Source organism: Phascolarctos cinereus, unplaced genomic scaffold, assembly GCF_003287225.1.
Source record: "Phascolarctos cinereus isolate Bilbo 61053 unplaced genomic scaffold, phaCin_HiC Scaffold_3;HRSCAF=262, whole genome shotgun sequence".
NCBI lineage: Eukaryota > Metazoa > Chordata > Mammalia > Diprotodontia > Phascolarctidae > Phascolarctos > Phascolarctos cinereus.
In genome coordinates this window covers 120,415,023-120,436,412 of record NW_027555736.1, presented here as the reverse complement: position 1 = coordinate 120,436,412, position 21,390 = coordinate 120,415,023, and the positions used below count along the sequence as shown (strand labels likewise).

Below are 21,390 nucleotides of genomic sequence, written 5' to 3'. Positions count from 1 at the left end.
CCACAAGACACCGCGTGTGTGAAGACGCGAAAAGTTTTACCTTTTCTCTTAGGACAAACTATTTCAATGAGGAGGGAGGGGAGAGCGGTTCTTTGTGTGTCTGGCCTTTTATAAAAGAGCACAGAACTTCGGGAGTGATTTTACTCATAGTTCTTTCAATTTTATTAAACATCAAGTACCTATATCTAGCAGCCAGAAGATGGAAAAACAATAATTTAGTTTCTCATTTTTCCTCTTTCCCCCCTGCACGTGGTGCTGGCCGGGCTCCGCCCACACCGGGAATCTCTGCGCCGACAGCCCGGAGCTCCAGTCCGGCCATGCAAGTCTTGAGGACCGCGGGCCGGCGCCTCTTACCCCTGCGGACCTGCATCCACAGTCTGGGGTAAGAACAGCCCCTGCCCACGCCTCAGACCCCAGATCTTTGTCCAGCGCCTAAGGCGTGTTCTCACTTCTCCCCAGGGTCGGGGGTCAGGGGGCCAGGGAGCCGGGGTGGGGGGGAGCAATGGGGGTGGGAGCCCAGATCTCACCGGACCTTGCCTTCTCCGCAGCGCCCAGGACGATGCTCCGGGCGGTGGTCTCCACACAGGCGCGCGGAGGCCCCAGGGAGCAGTGGAGAAGACGGAGGCGGAAACAGAAGCAGAGCCTGGGGCTGCCCAGAAACCCAGCAGGTTCAGGTGAGGCCGACCCAAAGTGACCCTTTAAAAAAAAAAAGCCCTTTCCTAGCCCCACTTGTCCTGCTCTGAGTGCCCTCGGGAGTGCTCCTGTTCACTTTCCCCAGCTGCAGGCCCAAGCCCAGCCCCTCCTTGCTGAAGAGGACGGTGCCTGGCTTCATTGAGTAAGGGAAAAAGCAGGTTTCGGACCAAGAACTTTCTCAGGTCCAGACTGACCAATTGTGTCTGTATAAGTGAAAGGTGTCAGGCTGAAGAGAGCCAGAGGGTCAGGTCCGGGACTACAGTGGAAAGGGCACCAGACTCTGGTTCTTCCACTTACTAACTGCCCTTTCGACCTTGGAACAGTCACTAAGAGATCTCTAGGGTCCTTCCAGCTTCAGGCTTCAGAATCAGATGGTCAGTAAAGTGCCTGCTATGTGCCGGTCATGGAGCTAAGCGCTGGCATTACAAAGAAAGGTGAAAAGACCTCGCCTGCTTTCAGGGACCTTACAGCTTAATGAGGGAGGCAACATGCAAACACCTATGTACAAACAGGACATATACAGGTTAAATTAGAAATAACAGAGAAGGCACTAGAATTGAGGGGGATTGGGAAAGACTTCTTGTAGAAGATGGAATTTTAGTTGGGAAATGAAGGAAGCCAAGAGATGAAGAGGGAAACACCCACAGGAAATAGTATCTTTTTGGAAAGAAGGGCAAGGAGCCCAGAGTCACTGGATCAAAAAGTGTTTTGGGGGAGGGAGAGGTAAGGTGTAAGAAGACTGGAAAGGAGGGGGCAGGTATAGAGTGCTTTGAATGCCAAACAGGATTTTTTGTTATTCTGATGGAGATAGGTAGGGAAGCAGTTTGAGTAGGGGAGGGAAATGACATGGTCAAACTTGTGCTTTAGAAAAATCACTAGGGGCAGATAGACACTGGCCCTAGAGTCAGGAGGACCTGAGTTCAAATTTGACCTTAGACACATAACACTCACTAGCTGTGTGACTATGGGCAAGTCACTTAACCCCAACTGCCTCACTAAAAAAAAAAAAAAGAAAGAAAAATCACTGACACCTGAATGGCGGATGGACTGGAGTGGGCAGGTAAACCAACCAGCAGGCTATTATTCAGTCATGCGGTGATGAGGACCTGTGCCAGGGATGGTAGTGGTGTCAAAGGAAAGAAGAAAGTAGGGGAAAGGGAGGGTGAGGAGTATTAAAGAGGTATTATGAAGGTAAAATCAATAGACCTTGGCAACAGATTGGATTGGGGTACTGAGAGAGTGAGGAGTAAGTTGAGGACAACACCTCTGTTGTGAGCCTGGTTGACTTGGAGAATGGTAGTGCCCTCAACAGTAATATGGAAGTTAAGAAGAATTTAGAGTTTGGGAGAAAAGATAAAGAGTTCAGTTTTGGACATGTTGAGTTTAAGATATTCACGGGACATGCATTTTGAGATGTCCAATAGGCCATTGGAGTTGGGATATTAGACGTCAGCGGAGAGGTTAGGGCTGGGTAAGTACATTTGAAAATCATCGGCATAGAGACAATAACTGATGAGATTGCCAAGTGAAGTAGCACAGAGGGAGAAGAGAAGAGGGTCCAGGACACACCTCTGGAATATCCAGGTTAATGGATGTGACCTGGTTGAAGAGACAGCAGAGGAGACTGAGCAGGATTAGTCAGATAGGTAAGAGAGCCAGGAGAGAGTAATGTCATGAAAACCTCAAAATAGAGGCCTCCCTCTCCTACTTCTACCCTACAAACAAGAATCTAACTATGATCCTATGTCTCATGGTTTCCCTGTTAGTTTACTATGTGACTTTGATCAAGAAAGTTGTTTTTCTGTGTCTCAGTTTTTCATGATGTAACGTTTATTATCTGTCTCCCAGTGGGGCAAAGGGAAAGTGAATCAGATAGTAGCAATAAGTTTTTAAAGTATCTGCAAGTATTCAGTAACAGACTTATTCATGTTTTTGTAGGTAAGAGTACTTTAAATATATTTCTGCTTTTTTTATAGCATTTTTCCTCCAGTTCCGGGCCAGGAGAGCTCCTTGACATGGGGAGGCAAGAAATATGAAGAAATCCCAATAGCTCACATTAAAGCAACATATAACAAGTAAGGAAGAAACACTCCAAACTAGAGTGTGCCTTTGTAGCCTGGGTCTGAAAACCCTACTACTGTCAGTAAGCTGTTATTGGGAAGGATTAATGTTAGTGTCTTGCCCATCACTAAAGATTCAATAGAGTTTCTTCACACTGTTACCCCTTATGTCTTTTCTCATCTTATTTTAAGAGAACCACTGTATGTCATTACAAAATTACTTCATTATAGTGCATTGCAAATAATGTGAAAGTTGAAAATTTTCTAATTTTCTCTTTCAAATGCTGCTAGTATGTCTCAAGAAGAGATAAATTTGTTATTATATATATCTGCTTTTCATCAGAATGATAATTTTTAGTGTATAGTCTACTAAAGGGAGATGGTTTAGAGTCAGGTGGTACTGCCATGATTAGTAAGTATTTGTTGAGTGTTTACTATATGTTCAGTATTGCATTAAGTATTGTGAAAAGTATGATAGAAACAGACAAGACTCTTGCCACCAGAGAGCTTATGTAGTTTGGAAAATAAGGCACACAGATGTGTTTGCATGCATATATGAAGTACTGCAACTGTCATATATGTTGGTTGGTTGGTTGTTTTTTAAGATAGATTCTAACTTACACATCCAAATACATTCAAAGAAGTCATCTTGAGAGGCCAAACCTTTATTATAAGTGATGCTATTGTTCAGTGTGCTTTTGGAATTACTTCAGAGCATGTAGCTTGAGAGCCTATATATTGTCTTGAATAGACTCCCTGTCACCACACCTGTATCCTTTGGGATTGCTTTTTTTTTAATAACCAAAAGTTACTTAGTACGAAGTCTGGTGATGAGCAGGATAATTAAGTTGGGTAATACCATTAGGAGGAAAAAATAGTAATATGACTGGACTCTCATAAGCATCAGTTTACAAGCCATGTAAAAAACTTAAGAAGTTCCAGAAGTGTTTTTGAGCAGTGGCAGAATGATTGATGAAAAGATTCACTTGGAGTCCAGAAGACCTGAGTTCAAATCCAACCTCAAACACTCACTAACTGTTGTGAGCCTGGGCAAGTCATTTAACCTCTCTGGGATTTAGTTTTCTCAGTTGTAGAATGAGGTGGGAAAGGAAATGCTTTGCAGAAGACAGTATAATAGAAAGAGCACTGAATTCAGTCAGATGCCATAGATTCGAATTAGGTTCACTTAAACTACCTTTGTAAACTTGGTTAAGTTACTTAACCTCTTCAGGGTCTTTCAGTATCTTTGTCTATAAAATGAAAGTCTTGAACTAGATTATCTCTAAAGTCTTTCACAGCTCTAAATTCTTTGAGCGTTTTTCAAAGTTAAATTCTTACCTCTCCTTCATAGTAAGTAATTTTGAGATCAATCAACAAATATTTACTTAGGTATTGGAGATACAGAATATGAAACAATGCCTGCTTGCAGTCTGCTTACATTTTACTGGGGCTACACAAGTTATAAATACATGTCATAAATGTAAAGTTAATTTTTTTTTATTCTGGAGACAATAGAAAGCTTCTGGAGTTGGTTAAATAAGGGAGTTACATGCTGTTATCGGTGCTTAAGGAAAATTACTTGGGCACCACTAGAGTGGTGAGAAACAAGTCAAGAGACCAATGTGGAGGTTGTTTGAGTAATTTAGGCAAGAGGTGATGAGGGCCCTAACTAAAATGTTAGCTTTGTGAGTAGAGAAAAAGGGTAAGATGTGAGAAGTATTGTAAAAGTAGAAAAGACAAGATTTGATAACTGATTAGATATGAGGGAGAGTGACAAGTTCAGGATGATGCCAGGATTACGAACCTCAGGCAGTAGAAAGATGACTGTGCCTTTGACAGATTTGTGGAAGAGAGGAAGATTAGGGGGAAAGGTTCTATTTTAGACATCTTGAGTTTAATCTAAACATATTGAAAAGATGTCTTCAGGACATTTAGGGTTTGTTTGTTTTTAATTCAGTTTTATTTCATTTTCAAGTCTACATTCTCTCCCTCTCACCTTCCCCAGCCCCTATTGAAAAAAGAAAGAAAAACAAAATCTGTTACATAAATCCCCACATTGGGTATATCTGAAAAATATATCTCTATTTAGACATAATACATATATATATTTTTTTTTTCAATCTACACTCTTGAGTTTGCCATCTCTATCGGGAGGTTCATAGCATGTTTCGTTGTAAGTCCTCTGGAATTGTAGCTAGTTAACACAATTTGTAAGTCTTTCAGGGTTGTTTGTCTTTACAATATCGTTTTTATAGTGTAAATTAATCTCCTAGTTCTGATAACTTCACTTTATATCAGTTCCATACAAGTCTTCTCAGATTTCTCTGAAACCATCCCCTCTCCTTCATCATTTCTTACAGCACAGTAGTATTGTATCACATTTATATACTATAATTTGTTTAGCTGTTCCCCAGGTCATAGGCATTCCCTCAGTTTTCAACTCTTTACAGTCACAAAAAGAGCTGCTGTAAAAATTTTTGTGCTTATTTTTCCTCCTTATTTCATCTCTGTAGTATAGCCCTAGTAGTTCTATCTCTAGATCAAAGAACATACACAGTTTTATAGTTTTTAGGCCATAATCCAAATTGTCAGTATTTGTCCAGAATGGTTAGACCGTTTCATAACTCCAGCAATGTATCGATGTACCTCTTTTCCCACATCCTGCCTTGCATTCAGTTTGAAATATCCAGTAGGCAGTGAGTGACATTGGGACTGAAGCTCAGGGGAGAGACTGGAGCTAGATAGCATAGATCTGGGAGTCATCTACAGAGAAATGATCGTTAAACTTGAGAAAACTAATGAGGTTACAGAGAGTATGGAAGGAGAGGAGACTCAGGCTTGGGACAAAACTTTGAGAAATACCCACAGTTAGGAGTGTGATGTGGAACATGAGCCGGTAAGAGAGACTGAAGAGTGGTTAGATATGTAGGAGGTGAACCAGGAGAGAAATGTCATGAAATCCCAGAAAGGAGAGAATATCCATTTGAAGAGTGTGGTCAGCAGTGCCAGGTGCAGCAGGAAGGGTTAGGATTGAGAAAAGACCATCAGATTTGGGGATTAAGATCACTGGGAACTTTAAAGAGAGCAGTTTCAGTTGAGTGGTGAGTTCAAAAGCAACACGGCAGACAGTTAAGTAAATGAAAAAGGAAGTAGAAATAGCAAGTGTAGATAGCTTTTCAAGAGAAAAAGAGGAATGCATCAGATGATAGCTTGAAGGGATATTAGGGTTTGGTAAAGGTTTTTGAGGTGAGGGAGGGGCTTGGATATATTTGAAGGCATCAGGGAAGGAACCCCTTGATAGAGAAAAATTGGAGATTGAGAAGAGGATCTGTGTTGGAGGGAATAGGGCATGTGCTTTGATATAAATTTATTTATTTTAGTTTTCAATATTCACTTCCACAAGTTTTTGAGTTCCAAATTTCTCACCCCTCCCCCACCCCAAGATGGCATACATTCTGAATACCCCTTCCCCTGGTCTGCCTTCTCTTCTGTCTCTCCCCCCTCCCTTCTCTTATCCCCTTCCCCTTCTATTTTCCTGTAGAGCAGGATAGACTTCTGTACCCCATTTCCTGTATTTCTTATTTCCCAGTTGCATGTGAAAATATTTTTTTAAAAACATGTGTTTTTAAAACTTTGAGTTCCAAATTTTCTCCCTTCCTCCCTCCCCACCCACCCTCATTGAAAAGGCAAGCAACTCAATATAGGTTGTACATGTGCAGTTATGCAAAACACTTCCTTAGTAGACATGTTGTGAAAAACTAACTCTATTTCCTTAATCCTATCCTGCCCTCCCATTTATTCTATTCTTTCTTTTGACCCTGTCCCTCCTCAGAAGTATTTGCTTCTGATTACCCTCTTTCTCAATCTGCCCTCCTCTCTATCACTCCCCCTGCTCTCTTGTCCCCTTCTCCCCCTATTTTCCTGTAGGGTAAGACAGATTTCCATACCCAATTGAATGTGTATGTTATTCTCTCCTTAAGCCAAATCCTATGAGAATAAGATTCCCTCATTCCCTCTCACCTTCCCCTGTTTCCCCTCCACTGTGAGAGACTTTTCTTTTCTGTTTTTTTTTGTGAGATAATTTACCCCATTCTACCTCTCCCTTTCTTCTCCGAGTATCATCCTCTCTCATCCCTTAATTTTATTCTCCAGATATGACCCTTAATCTTCAACTCACCCTGTGCCCTCTATCTATTATCTTATATACATACATACAATTTTTTTCCTTCAACTACCCTAATACTGACAAAGTTCTCATGAGTTACAAATATCATCTTTCCATGCAGGAATGTAAACAGTTCAATCTTAATAAGTCTCTTATGATTTCTCTTTCCTGTTTACCTCTTCATGTTCCACTTGAGTCCTGTATTTGAAAGTCAAATTTTCTGTTTAGCTCTGGTCTTTTCATCAGGAATGCTTGAAAGTCCTCTATTTCACTGAATGACCATTTTTTCCCCTGAAGGATTATACTCAGTTTTGCTGGGTAGGTGATTCTTGGTTGTAATCCTATCTCCTTTGCCCTCCAGAATATTATATTCCATGCCCTGCGGTCCTTTAATGTAGAAGCTGCTAAATCTTGTGTTATCCTGATTGTGTTTCCACACAGTACTTGAATGTTTCCTTCTGGCAGCTTGTAATATTTTCTCCTTGACCTGGGAACTCTGGAATTTGGCTACAATATTCCTAGGAGTTTTCCTTTGGGGATCTCTTTCAGGAGGAGATCTGTGGATTCTTTCAATTTCTATTTTGCCCTCTGGTTCTACTATATCAGGGCAGTTTTCCTTGATAATTTCTTGAAAGATGATGTCTAGGCTCTTTTTTTATCATGGCTTTCAGATAGTCCAATAATTTTTAAATTCTCTCTCCTGGATCTATTTTCCAGGTCAGTTGTTTTTCCAATGAGATATTTCACATTGTTTTCTAATTTTTCATTCTTTTGGATTTGTTTTACAGTGTCTTGATTTCTCATAAAGTCACTAGCTTCCAATTGCTCTATTCTAATTTTTAAGGAAGTATTTTCTTCAGTAAGCTTTTGGACTTCCTTTTCCATTTGGCCAATTTTTCTTTTTAGGGCATTTTTCTCCTCATTGGCTTTTTGGACCTCTTTTGCCATTTGGGTTAGGCTGTTTTTTAAGGTGTTATTTTCTTCAGTATTTTTTTGGGTCTCCTTTAGCAAGCTGTTGACTTGTTTTTCATGATTTTCTTGCATCACTCTCATTTCTCTTCCCAGTTTTTCCTCTACTTCCCTTACTTGCTTCTCAAAATCCCTTTTGAGCTCTTCCAAGGCCTGGGACTGATTCATATTTTTCTTGGAGGCTTTGGATGTAGGAGCTTTGATTTTGTTGTCTTCTTCTGGTTGTATATTTTGATCTTCTTTTTCACCAAAGTAAGATAATATAGTCTGACTCTTTTTGCACTGCTTGCTCATGATCCCAGCCAATTACTTGAGTTTTAAACTCCTTGTTAAGGTAAGAGTCTACTTCCAGTGTGGAGAGTGTACTGTCCCAAGCTTCAGGGGTTTGTGTAGCTGTTTTCAGAGATACTTGTAGGGACCTGTAAATTTTCAGTTCTTCCAAGGTGGTATGATAAGCGGCAAGGTGTTTACTCCTTTCCTGTCCTGTGACCACAAGTATTCCTTTCTGTCCTGTAACTGTGAGGAGGGTTTCTTGTCCACAGCCAGTGCAAGCTCCACCACGCCAGCATTCCTCCTCACCCCGGCACCGCTGCCCAGAACTGTGACCCAGATCCAGACACGGGCAAAGCAAGAGATTCCTGCCTCAGCACTGGCAAAGAGATCCCTGCAGTCCCTCTCTGATCAGCCACTGGATTCCCCCTCAGTCTGTGGGCCGGAAGCTCAGGAAGCAGCTGCCCCCCCCCCAGGCTCTTGGGGAATGGAGTTGAGACCCCGCCTTCCTCTCTGACCACCGACAGAAACAGACTTTTCCCACTGACCTTCCAAGTTGTCTTTGGCATTGGTGGATTGAGGAGTCTGGAAACCTCCACAGCTGCCCGAGATTCAGTCTTCTGAGGCCTGCTCCAGGTTTGCTGAATGCCCACACCGCGCTGCGCTGTGCTCCCAGCCCGGCGCGATACACCTTTCTGATCAATCATCCAGGTTGTCTTGGGCTGGAAATTTGTTTCACTCTGTCCTTTTGTGGGTTCTGCTGCTTCAGAATTTGTTTAGAGCCATTTTTTATGAGTATTTGGAGGGGTTTGGGGGAGAGCTCAAGCAAGTCACTGCTTTCACTCCGCCATCTTGGCTCCGCCCCCTGGGCACGTGCTTTGGAGTGACATTTATTCCTTGCTTTGTGACTGTGAGCCAGTCTCTTCCCCTCTCTGGGCTTGGGTTTCTTCATCTATAAAATGAGGCATCTTAACTAGAGAGTTTCTAATCCTTCGAGCTCTAAACTAAATCCCCAAAAAAGTCACTTAGAATGTATGCATAGTCAGTGAAACAGAGGGATAAACGAGTTCCTGTTGAATTTGGTCAGTGTAGGCAGCTAAAGACTGTTTGTAGGGAAAATATCAGCACTAACAGCACAAGAGTGATGGCCTCTAACCACTTACCCATTCCAGCAAGCTGTCTGTACTCACTGATACATACCTTTACTTCATCTTTTTTCCCCCCTGCAGGCTACTATTTATGATTTCTCAATGATAATAATAGCAAGATGACAGCAGAAGTGAAATGGAGAATAGATTTGACTGACTTTTTTTCTTAAAGCTGCAGTTACTAGAGTTATGCCTAAATTCTCCTTGGCTTTCTTTCTTTCCTTCTCTTTTTCTTTCTCTCATTTCTTCCTTTCTCTGTTTTCTTTTTTTCCAGCATACTGTAGTCCAGTGGTCTTAAATAGAAATAGAAGCCACTAAACCATACGTGGTCCTGTGGTCCTCCTGTTGAGTTAGAAAACCACATGTTAATATTATCTATGTTTTATTGTATTTTTATTTATTTTTAAGTATTTCCCAATTACATTTTGATCTGGTTCTACTGCACTGGGGAGTGAGCCACATATTTGACACTGCATGCTGTTGTAGACTTGGAGTCAGGAAGATCTGGGTTCATATCCTTCTGAACGAACTCTGTGGTCAAAGGCATGTCACCCTCTTTGAAACTGTTATTTAACTCGGTGTAAGGTTCAAATAAGATGTCTGTAAAGTACTTTACAATATTAGCTGCTATTGTTGTACCGAGAAATCAGCGAGCAAGACTCAGATGTAATTTAAAATGTGGATTTATTAGTGCGCGGCTGCAAGGGGTGTGCACATCCAAATCAAGCAGCCCAATCAGGGGTCGAGCTGGGGTTTATATGGAAAAGAGCATGGGAAAGAAATGCCAGGGACACTGATGAGGTAATCCAAAGGTGCAGGTGTCTTTGGGGGCTATGGATGGAAAAGTACAGGGAGTGTACAGGACAGGGAGGGGGATGGATCTTTGGAGTCTGGCAGGAGGAAGAGTCCTTGGGCTGGCCAAGGACACCCCTCTCCCTCTTTCTTGATGAAAGAATGCTCTGCAACAAGGGAAAGCTTTCTCACAACACAGGAACTTACTAAGGAATTGGGAGGCTTCCAGAGACATGATCTGAGGGCTGGGGCCTGAGCAGCCCAGCTCTGTGTAGCTGTACCAGGGAGAGAGATAAGGGTCATGCTGAGGCCCATGCATGAATAACTGCTAGGCACAGTGTCCTTGGGCTGGGGAATGGTTTTTAGAGACAGTGTTTCTGAGACTAGGGAGAAATTGGGGCACAAGTACAAGCACAAGCACCCCATTATTATGGGTCAGAGATCACACAAACCAGACCAGGTGTCCTGGTCTCTGGTACAAACATAATTATCTAAAGCAATTATATTGCAAGCTTTCTTATCCATTTGCGTTGGAGGTATGGGCTATGCTGAGCTATGCAAGATTCACTATTGTTTAGATTTGGGAGGAAAGAGGTCTGGGGCAAGATTAAGCACCAGCTTTTGCTTTCCATGGCTTAAAGGGCCGTACTACCTAAATGGCAAAATAAGGTTCTGCATTACACTATTTGTCAGCATGTAAATGGGTACCATAAGTTTAGTTATTTAATGTAAAACATCTTATATGCTTCAATAAAATGGAATTATTTGTCATTCCTCAAACATGCTTTTCCACCTTAGTGCCTTTGCCCACACCATTACCTTATGCCTGGAATGCCACTCACCTCTCATCACCTGTTGAAATTCTGTTTTTAACAGTCCAGCTTAAATATCATTTTCTTCATGAAAATTTCCCTGAAACCTTCAACTAGAAATTATTTCTCCCTACTTAAAACTCACATGATTTTTTGTTACTTCAAACTTTTGAGAGGAAGCATGGCATAATAGAAAGAAGGCCAGCCTTGGAGTCAAGAAGACCTAGGTAGATGGGCTATTTCTGATTGTACGTTGTAACTGTGGGGCCATGGGAAAATCACTTAATTTTCTTAAGATTTTAAGGGACAGATCATTGCTGATTTTCATTAATGAAAAGTTTCTATACACTGATGAAATCGCAGATCTGGACCAGAAAACCTTTGTTTTACATTCTGTGTGCATATCTTATTTCATACTATATTGTAAGTGCCATTAGGGTCACAAGGACTATGTCTTAATTCATCTTTTGTGTCCTGTTTAGCACTTTGTGCTAATAAATCATAAGTATTTATTGAATGAATAAAAAGAAAATAAGTATTCTTGAATCATTGGCCAAATGGAAGCTGTGAGAGAAAATAATGTGCTGCTTCTGCCATATGTCTGTCCAAGTTCTAATTGAACACTCCTGCTATTGGGACTGTGACTCTGTTGACTAAAAAAAGTGAAACTTTGGCATTAGCAATTATTGCTAGGTAAGTTGAGGTAAATTATTGCAGTAAATAGAGCACTGGGCCTGGAGTCAGGAAAACCTGAACTCACATCAAGTCTAGGAAACTTCCTTGCTTTATGACCCTGGGAAAGTCACCTGCCTTAAGTCTCTTTCTGTAAAATGGACAAAATAGACCTAATTCCCAGGGTTGCTGTGAGGATAAGATGAGATCCTATTTGTGAAGCACTTTGCAAACCTTAAAGCACTATATAAATGATAGCTATTATTTTGATTTTAGATGAGCTTATTAGAAGACACGGTTTTGACCTCTGCCTGTCATCTGCTTTTTCCAGCACACACATCCAGGTGGTCTCTTCCACCAATGTGCCACTTGCCCGAACTTCTTGTGGCACTGAAGGGTTCAGAAATGCAAAAAAGGCCACAGGGATTGCAGCACAAACTGCAGGCATTGCTGCAGCAGCGGTAAGAACTTTTTCTGGTTGGGCTCCTTGTCGTTTCTTCTAGCTTATAACTGTCTTACCGTTATGGAGAATTCCCACTTAGCCAAGAATCAAAAAATGATATAGTATCTGTCAGTACCCAGATAATATTCCCTAGCATGGAGGTGGTTAGGAGGAAGCTGGTGGTTTATTTAGTGCAAGAAATGCCTTCTGCTTTTCACTTCTAATGAAGTCTAGGGAGACAAAAACATACTTCTTCACACAACGTGATAGGAGAGGTTTAGGCCATCATGGATTTTAAAAGTTTCCTCTATTCAAAAGCCAGGGACTATCTGTGACAATCCTTAAAGCTGAGCATTTGGCTTCATGGTCCAGAACCCAATGTTTTCTCCCTCAGAGGAAGTCTGAGGGCTCTTTAGAGATCTCCACTGGGTGGCAGTGCTATTATTTCTTAGGAAGTATCAGCATCATCCATGGGCAAGGGAAGCTTGTTAACTTGAGTTCTTCTCTGGCATCCTAAGTTCTCTTCCTCTCAGTATCTATCCACGGTTACGTCCTCATTCATCCCTTCCCTACCTTAACTCTCTGCATATCACATTGAGTGCTCAGGTTACCCTCTACAGTACCATAGGTTCCCCTGGTCTAGAATCATAGCGTTCTCCATCTACCTGCAGCTTCTGTCCTTGTTTCCATAAGTGGCAGTGATACCAGCTATGCATAATCTACAGTGACAGATGTAAGTTAATTGTAGGAGATCTGACCACTTGTTTCTTCTCTAGAAAGCCACAGCAAAGGGAGTGATCCATGTCAGAGTGGTGGTAAAAGGCCTGGGACCCGGGCGTTTAGTAAGTATCTGGTTGTATTCATTTTTTATTCCTATTATTGGTAATAGGATTTGCTTTCCAGAGCCAAGAGCAGGAGCATGAGGAGAAACCTAAAACTAAGCCTTCATGGAAAGTTCATTTTCTAAGCCTAGCTGTTTTCTCCTGTGAGCTGCTCAGCTCTTCTAAGCAGGGCTGCCCTTCAGCAGTGCTTAAATTGTAGACTTAGAGGCAAAATACTGATGGCAGTGGGTTTGAGGGTAAAGAGATCTTAATAGAATCCAAAGGGACATGCCATCTTCCAGTCCTTGCCAATAATCCTATTTAATGTTTAAGCCCTCATAGCTCTTTCAAAATATAAGATATAACTCTCTATCTTATTCCACTCTACTCAGACCGTCTTTTTTGTGCTTTCACAGTCTGCCATCAAGGGGTTGACCATGGGGGGCCTGGAGGTCATCTCAATCACAGACAATACCCCCATCCCACATAATGGTTGCCGCCCAAGAAAGGCCCGGAGACTGTGAAGGAAACAGTGGACTGTCTTTGAGATCTAGTTTCAGTTTTCATGACTTCAGAACAATGCAGAACTCAGTAAAGATGAGTCAAGACTCGATTGATGAGCAAAAATGAGATGATTTCCTCCTGTGTATAGTTATATATACAAGTACATCTTTTGAATGTATGCAGAAACTCTGCCAGTGCTCATCACTGTGAAGCAGTGCCTCTTTTGGACAGGAGGGGGTGCTACAGGTACACGTCTGGCAAGTGTCAACAGCTTGTCTTCTTTCCACAGTCCTGACAAAATAGAATATATCTCACCATATTCTTTGTCATCTGTCATTATTTGGTGTGTGTGGCCTTCTGGGTGTTGCCAAAATACACCCTTCTCCCTAAAAGTGATTGTGGTTGGAGGGATTACCCTAGGAGGATGTGTGTAAAATACAAATGTTAGAATGTCTTATAATCATTTTGGGGTTTGCCCGTCCAGTGCTGTAGGTAGCAGTACTGCAGTAGTACAGCCCATAATCAGTGACCTTTTTGTTTAGTTCCTAAGACAACTTGTCTCCACTCACCACACATGTGGTTCAGTTTTGGAAGATTTTGCTGTTTGTGGAGAATCTTTAGAATTCAGCATATGAATTATGTTTACAGTGGATATATTTATTTCCTTTTAAGATAGGACACCAAGGGACTTACTAGGGCAGAATTTGCCTTGCACATTAAATTGTTAGTTACCAGGATCAGGGCATCCAAACAAAGGAGAAGGAATTGCCTGGCTGAGCCAAATAGATTGATCTCTGAGGGGATGCTGTGGAGTTGTGGGGAGAACTAGAAAGGAAAGGTAGGGGAGTGATGAGTGAAGGCAGGATGAGCCATTCAGAGCAGAAGAAACTGCCCTGCCTCTACTGGCTCTTTGAACAGGCAGCTGGAAGGAATAAGATCCACTTAGTACCAGAAGACCTTCGTTAAGATAAAAAGATTTGTAGGTAGCACAAGTGTCCCCATTTAATAGAAGAGGAAACTGATAAGATAGTTGGGTCCAATTCCCAGTTCTGACATAAGTTCAGTGTTTATATACAACACCATTACCAAAGTTGCCATAACCAGAAGAAAAAAATCAGTTTCCTGTGGGCAGATCCGGGGAGAATCTTCCCCAAATTCATGAGACAAATTCCTGCCCCAGCAACAGTTTCAGCTGCAAGCTGAAGGGTCAGTCAGGGACCATGTAGAAAAGATCACGTACCACAAGCACTACCCCTTTGGAAATGCCACCAGTTTGCAAGAACTAGAACTTAAGATAATGACTTGAAACTGAAAAAGGGAGAGAACCTTTGCTAACTTCAACTACATTGTTGATATCACTTCCAACTGTCTTTCTGTCCTAAATTTACTTCACACTATAAGAAAGAGCTGTACTTTTGCATTTGAGCTGACAATTGTATGGAGAAGAAAAAAAATGGGGGAGGAGGGGAAGGAAAACTGATTTCATGGGCTTGGTCTTCAAAGAAGAAATCTTCCCTTTTTTATCTTTGGCTACTCATACTAGGAGGCTTGTGACTAGACAACCAGCTGGAGAATTCTGTTTTAGGGTTTACCCTGGGTTTTTTTTTTCACACAGTAATGACTTCATTACAAAAATCGGCTTATTTAAGCCGTTGTTATTATGCCCCTAAAATTGGACTGTCCCTACTTCCAAAAAAGGGGTCCCTGCTCCTCTGACCACCCAATCCAATGGGAGATAGTACTAAACTTGGAGTCAGAAAGACCTGGGTTCCAGTCTCTTCTGTTACATTAACCATGTGACCCCAGGCCATATTTTTTGAGCCTCAGTTCCTCAACTGTAAAATGAAAGGATTGGTCTAGGTATCTGAGGTCACTTCCTGCAAGATAGATATAGATATATACACACACATATATATATATATATATATATATATATGCGATCATAGATTATGATGGTTCTTTCCAACAGGTTTTAAGTGACAAATGACAGATGTACCTGATGAGCTAGTTTCTTTGCTTCTTTTTCTTTCTCTAAAGACAGATGCAAAGCATAACCCAAGTCAGTTCTCACATACAGGGTGCTAAACCAACCATTCTAGAAAACAATTTGGAAATATACCCAAAAGTTGTTAAACTATACATACTCTTTCTCCCAGTAATACCATTACTGGCCTAAAAAGCAAGAGGGAAAGAACCCACATATACAAAAATATAGCATTACCTAGTCTATTGACATCAGCACATATGGCACCCCGTATGCTATTTAAAAGAAAAAGGGAAATATTTGTGTTGCTTTAGCTCTTGCATTTTCATGTATGCTTCCACCAGCTGGAAGCTAGAGAGCTAGTGTTGGAAGAGATCAAAGAAGTTCACCCCACTACCTAGCCAAGGTGACAAAAGCCGTCTTTTCTTTCTGCAAAGGCTAGACATTTCTCTGTGTTTCAGCCTAGCAATGAATGGGACCTGTTAAAAGAAACCTATTTGTCACCAAAGCACCTGAGCATTGGCTCAGGATTTTTAGGGGAAACCAGTCTTCTAGTAAACCTCTAGAAGACTACCTGAGACTTCCTATGCCCCTTTTACTTCCTGATTCTTTTGATCTTTCTTTTCCTGATCTGTTTTTCCTACTAATTTTCTTTTTTTGAAAGATAAACTCATAGGTTGGGTTTCACTAGGAGCAAAAAGTAGGTTGTATTAAATATAAACACTGAGTTTAATCTGAGCAGCCAGAAAGTCAGAGCCATTAGCTGACCTCTCCACTTACCAATTGAATTCCCCTATCAGGAGCCACACTCCAGCCTGGCCTTCACACTACCAGTCCCCTCCCCTGACTCCTCACTCTCCCTAGCAACTCCTTTCTTTTGCTATATCTGAAAAGAGTCTAAACTCAGTCCCATTGTCTTACCTGGCCAGTGCTGTGCCTTCCTCTCTAAATGCAAATGAAACTGGACAGACTCCAATTTTCTTTTAAACCAGACTCCAATTTTTAATAATAACTGGCAAAACTTTTAGAGAAATGATGATGATGATGATGACATGTGCATGTATACATGGAAGTAGAAAACTAGAAGCTAGAGAACATATTGTTTGCTTTCTGTGATGTAATCATGGTATGCTGCGGAGAACACTAGAGTTGGGCTCAAGAGACCTGGGCTCTTTCCTCTGCCATTAGCTGGCTTATGTGACCTTAGGTAAGGGACCTCATTTGTCTGGGCTTCAATTAGTCTCTGCTTAATGTTTCTAGCAGTAAGCCTCTAAAATCCTCTGAGTCATCAGGGAATGAAAGAAAATTTAATGAGGGAGTTAAACAGCAGGGGAGCAAGCAAGGAGATAGAATTTGTGATCCTAGAAATCTAAGCTCTGATTTCACAGCTCTTGCTTTCTTATTTACTCATAGAATTTTACGATCACAGATTTAGGGCTGGAAGGGACCTTAGGGGACATTTAGTCCCATGCCTTCATTTTACAGATGAGAAGACTGAGGCCCAGAAAGATTATATGATTTGTCCAAGTTCACATAGAGAGTAGTAGAAGAGGTAAGATTTGATACCAGATCACATCTCCAAATCACTGTTCTTTCCTTTGTACCATACTGCCTCCTTGTTAATTGCTATCACTGATATCTATTTCTGTCCTTCTATGAATGATGTCAAAGAAAGAGACCTGATTCCCTATGCTGCTGAGGTATTCGTTTCATAAATTAAAAACAGGAAGAAACCACAGAGACCACTGAATCCAGGGGTTCTTAATCTTGTGTCATTAACCCTTTGAGCAATCTGGCGAAACCTGTGAATCGCTTCTCAAAATGTTTTAAAATGCATAAAGCAAGTGGATAGAGCACCGGCCCTGGAGTCAGGAGGACCTGAGTTCAAATCTGCCCTCAGACACTTGGCACTAGCTGTGTGACCCTGGGCAAGACACTTAACCCCGATTGCCTCACAAAAAAAAAATGCATAAAGCAAACTATATAGATTGCAAAAGGAAACGAATCATATAAAAATACAGTTAACAAAATATTTTTAATAAATTCTCAGACTTTGAATTAAGAACCCCTGATCTTGTCCAACCCTCTCATTTCACAAATAAGGAAACAAGTCCAAAGAGGTTAAAGCAACTGGCCTAAGATTACACAAATTATATGTAGCAGAATTGAAATTCAAACTCAGCTCCTCTGTCTCCAAATCCTGGGCTATTTTCCATTATACCATATAATTATGCTTTGGCTCCAAGTTCAAGGCAGATTCTAATTTCCTTAATCACCAGAAGAGTCAGTCCAATTGAACAGCCGCTGACATCAAACAAAAGATTAGAAGCTTAACAAATATGGATCACATTCTTGCCCTAATTTTTTCTCCATTTTTAAATTGAGGTTGTCCAATGAAAATAAGTACTTCAACATCCTTGCCTCCTCCCACCACTAAACTCCCTTCTAGGACTATCTGCCCAACTATTTGGGTTTCCCCAAATAGTTATAAGGCACATGAAAATTAAGTAACTAGTGCAGAAGGGGAAATGATATCGTATATTTTGCCACATTCGCTGCATACAAAAGGATCCTTACTCCTTTATGTATCCACTATCTGTTACCTAGCCTTAAGTCACTGAATGGGTATTGCCTCAAACTGAGACCAGGGAAAGATCTTAGTTTAAAAAGGCCGAGATCTTCCACTGCGTTTGGGGTCATCTCCAGTTGTCCTAACCTACGTCTTGCCACTGGACTCAGATGACCTTGGAGGAGAAAGGGAGGCTGGCGACTTTGCACAGCCCTTCTTCACTTAAATCCAGTTCACTTGCAAGTCAGGACATCACCTTCCTGATGTCATTGGTCCTCTTTGAGAATGGAAGGACAAACTACAATCCAGGCACTCAAATAGTAGGGGTAGGAAGGAAGATGCAATGAGGCATATTGGAAAGAGTCCTAGATCTGCTTTCCAGGTGACCTGATTCTGAATTCTAGCTCTGACACAAGCTGTGTGACCATGATGTCACAGCCTCTGAGCCTCAATGTCCTCATCTTCAAAATGAGAATAATACCTCTTCTGGTTACCTCATAGAGCAATTACCTGTTTCTGTTGTTTGTCCATTTTCTAAGAGGACCGATGACATCATGGATGTCTCGATTTACTTGTGAACTACAAGGATCAAATGAGATAGATTAGGTTAATTTGTATAGCATTTTATATTATTCAAAATACTTTAAGGGATCATCATGATTATTATTATGGAAACAGTTGGGTGGCAGTTTACATCCCATGATAAATTCTGAAGTCCTCTATTTCAATCCTCCCAACCAACTCTGGCCTCAAACCATAAAACTTCCATTGTAGAGATGATGATCAACCAAGTCTTGTTCTGCAAGTCCTAAGCACAGACGAAGGAAAAAAAATATCCTGTTGGGACTGGGATAATTGGGGCATTAAAGGAAATGCATTTCTCACCCTATTTTGTGTCTGATTGAAAAGTACTTTGCAGTAATTTAGACTAGTCGCACCTCTTCTATAATCAGAGCCCAGGTAGCTCAGACAGAAGCTGAAAACTGGGTCACCTCTTGGGATCTGGATCCTCCAGCTCTTGAAAAACAGAACATAAAAAGCTCACTCTTCCTTCTCTTCCTTTCTGTCCCCTTCCCTCTGAAGAACCAAAGGTGCATCTAGCTCCCTGCAGACTCTGGCCGGGGCTGACCATTCCTCCCTCAGCCAGGAAGGAAAAGCAAAGAAAATTGGGTCACAAAAATCCACCCAGAAAATGCCAAATGCAGATGCATAAGAGGAAATGGGAGTAGGAAAGATAAGGTTTGAAACAATGGGGGTAAGGAGAAAATGAAGAAATATAAACCTTTTTTTTTAATGAAGAGAGTGGAATGGAATGCCTCAGAATTAGGATTGTGAACATTTTATGAAATGTGAAGGGAGACGCAGAAGAAAATGAAGTCTAGTTAGGAAAAAAAAAGGAAGGGGAAGGAAACAGGGATGAGACGAAGCTAAGTGTTAAATGTTGTGAAGGTGATCTTTGCCAGCCAAGGCTGGAACCCATGCTGGAAAGAAGAAATTCTATGTTCTGTTTTCTAAGAAAGCAGGAAATGCTTGGGAAAGCATTAAAAGGACTAGAACAAAGGATTTAGAAAATGAGGAAATAATAAAATAATAAAAAAGAATGAACAAGAGAGTAAGAAATACTTTTTAAAAGACTATAAGAAGGAAATGAAAAAAGGATAGTCAAAATCAAAGCATCAGAGAAGAGACTAAAGGAGGAACAAAAACAAAAAGAAGAAAAGGAAAGCTTCTGAGAATACAATTCTAAAACCCACACGTTTCAAGTATCAGCCTCTACCCTAGCCTACAAACTGAACCATTCAAGAGCTCCATGATTTCACCAACATTATTCCACTTGATACCACACATATATGTTATCTCAACTGTATATAAGATATTAGAATTTTTTCTAGGGTATCATTGCAAACCCATGCAAATATTGAAGAGACATCTTGGTACAGTGAATAATTCAGGAAGATCAAGGTTTAAGAGTGCTAGATGTATAGTCATATGACCTAGATTCAAATCCTAGCTCTGCTACATATTACTTATGTGACCTTAGGAAATCATTCCAATTTTCTGAGCCTTGGCTTCTTCAGCTATAAAAATTAGGGAGTTGGACTACATCACCTCTCAGGTCCCTTCCAGCGCTACACATATGCATTGTATTCCATCTCTGACACACCACTTGACCCTAGCTAAGTAATAAACAGGATCTTCCTGAATGGAAGGCTCTCCCACACCAGATGTTCCCAATGATGATGAACGTATGGACCCTTCAAGTACTCAAGTACCTATTACCGGTTCCACAATAATCCCTTGTTCTATATCCCAACCAGAAAGTCTCAAAAGTACAGTTTGAAAGAGGAGTGGAAGGAAGAAATAATAACTCACAGTAAAAATGCTAAATAAAGCAGGAAAACCAATTAGGAAGCTATTGCAATATTCAAGACGAATAGTAATGAAGGCCTGAACTAGGCTGGTGGCTGTGTGAAGAGAAAAGAGTATAGATGAGTGATATGTGGTAGTGGTAAAATTAGCATGATTTGGCACCTGGCTAGATAGTGATGGTAAAGGAAAGGGAAGAATCAAAGAGGGCACTGAGTTTACAAAACCTGGGTGACTGAAAGAATGTTGGTGCCCTCAATAGGAAGTTAGGGAAATGGTTGGATTTAAAAGATAATTAGCTCCGTTTTGAACATATTGAGTTTGAGATATCTATAGGACATCAAAATGGAGACAACCAACAGACAATTGATGATATAGGACTGGAGCTCAGGAGAAAGATGAGGACTGAATATAAGATTTCCTTAATTGGCATAGAAATGATAGTTGAACCCATGAGAACTGATGAGATCACAGAGGGAGAGAGTATATAGGAGAAAAGAAGGCCCAGGAAAACACACACACATATTCACACATCCCACAAAAGTGAATGAGGAGGAGTAGAGAGACAGATCAAAGAAGATCACCAGGAGAAATTAGTATCAAGAAAACCCAGGAGGAACCACATTATCAAGGAATTTGGAACATTGGAAGGGACCTCCATAGGCATCTAGTCCAAACCATACACAAAAGGAATTCCCACCATAAACATCCCAAACATGCTGTCAACCAGACTGTTTGAAGAGGTTCAAGGAGGAGCTTACCACCTCCAAAGGCAACCCATTCCACTTTTGGACAGCTCTAATTGTTATGAATTTGAATTTGCTGCTTCCACCCACTGTTTCTTGTTTTAGCCTCTGGGACCCTCTTTCGCAAGGGTCCTTCAGATAAGCAAACACAGATACCCCCTTGCCATGTACCCCCTGCATCTTCTCCAGGTGAAACCTCCTGAATTCCTTCAACTAATCCTTATGTGACATGAACTCAAAGTCCTTCATCATTCTGGTTACCCTCCTTGGGTGGCTCATCAGGTTATCCATTAGAATGTGAGCTCCTTGAGGGCAGGGACTCTGTCTTTCACCTTTCTTTGTATCCCCAGCTTTTAGCATAGTGTCTGAAATACAG

General features: G+C 41.2%; 1 protein-coding gene across 1 annotated transcript; it reads left to right on the top strand.

Moving 5' to 3' along the window:
- The first annotated feature begins 109 nt into the window (after window positions 1–109).
- On the top strand, window positions 110–13,667 carry MRPS11 (mitochondrial ribosomal protein S11). Its single transcript, XM_020964716.2, has 6 exons — window positions 110–382; window positions 549–674; window positions 2,670–2,768; window positions 11,913–12,042; window positions 12,800–12,865; window positions 13,261–13,667. The coding sequence occupies exons 1-6, from the start codon at window positions 318–320 to the stop codon at window positions 13,366–13,368; spliced, it is 594 nt and encodes a 197-aa protein (XP_020820375.1). The 5' UTR covers window positions 110–317; the 3' UTR covers window positions 13,369–13,667.
- Window positions 13,668–21,390: the final 7,723 nt, after the last annotated feature.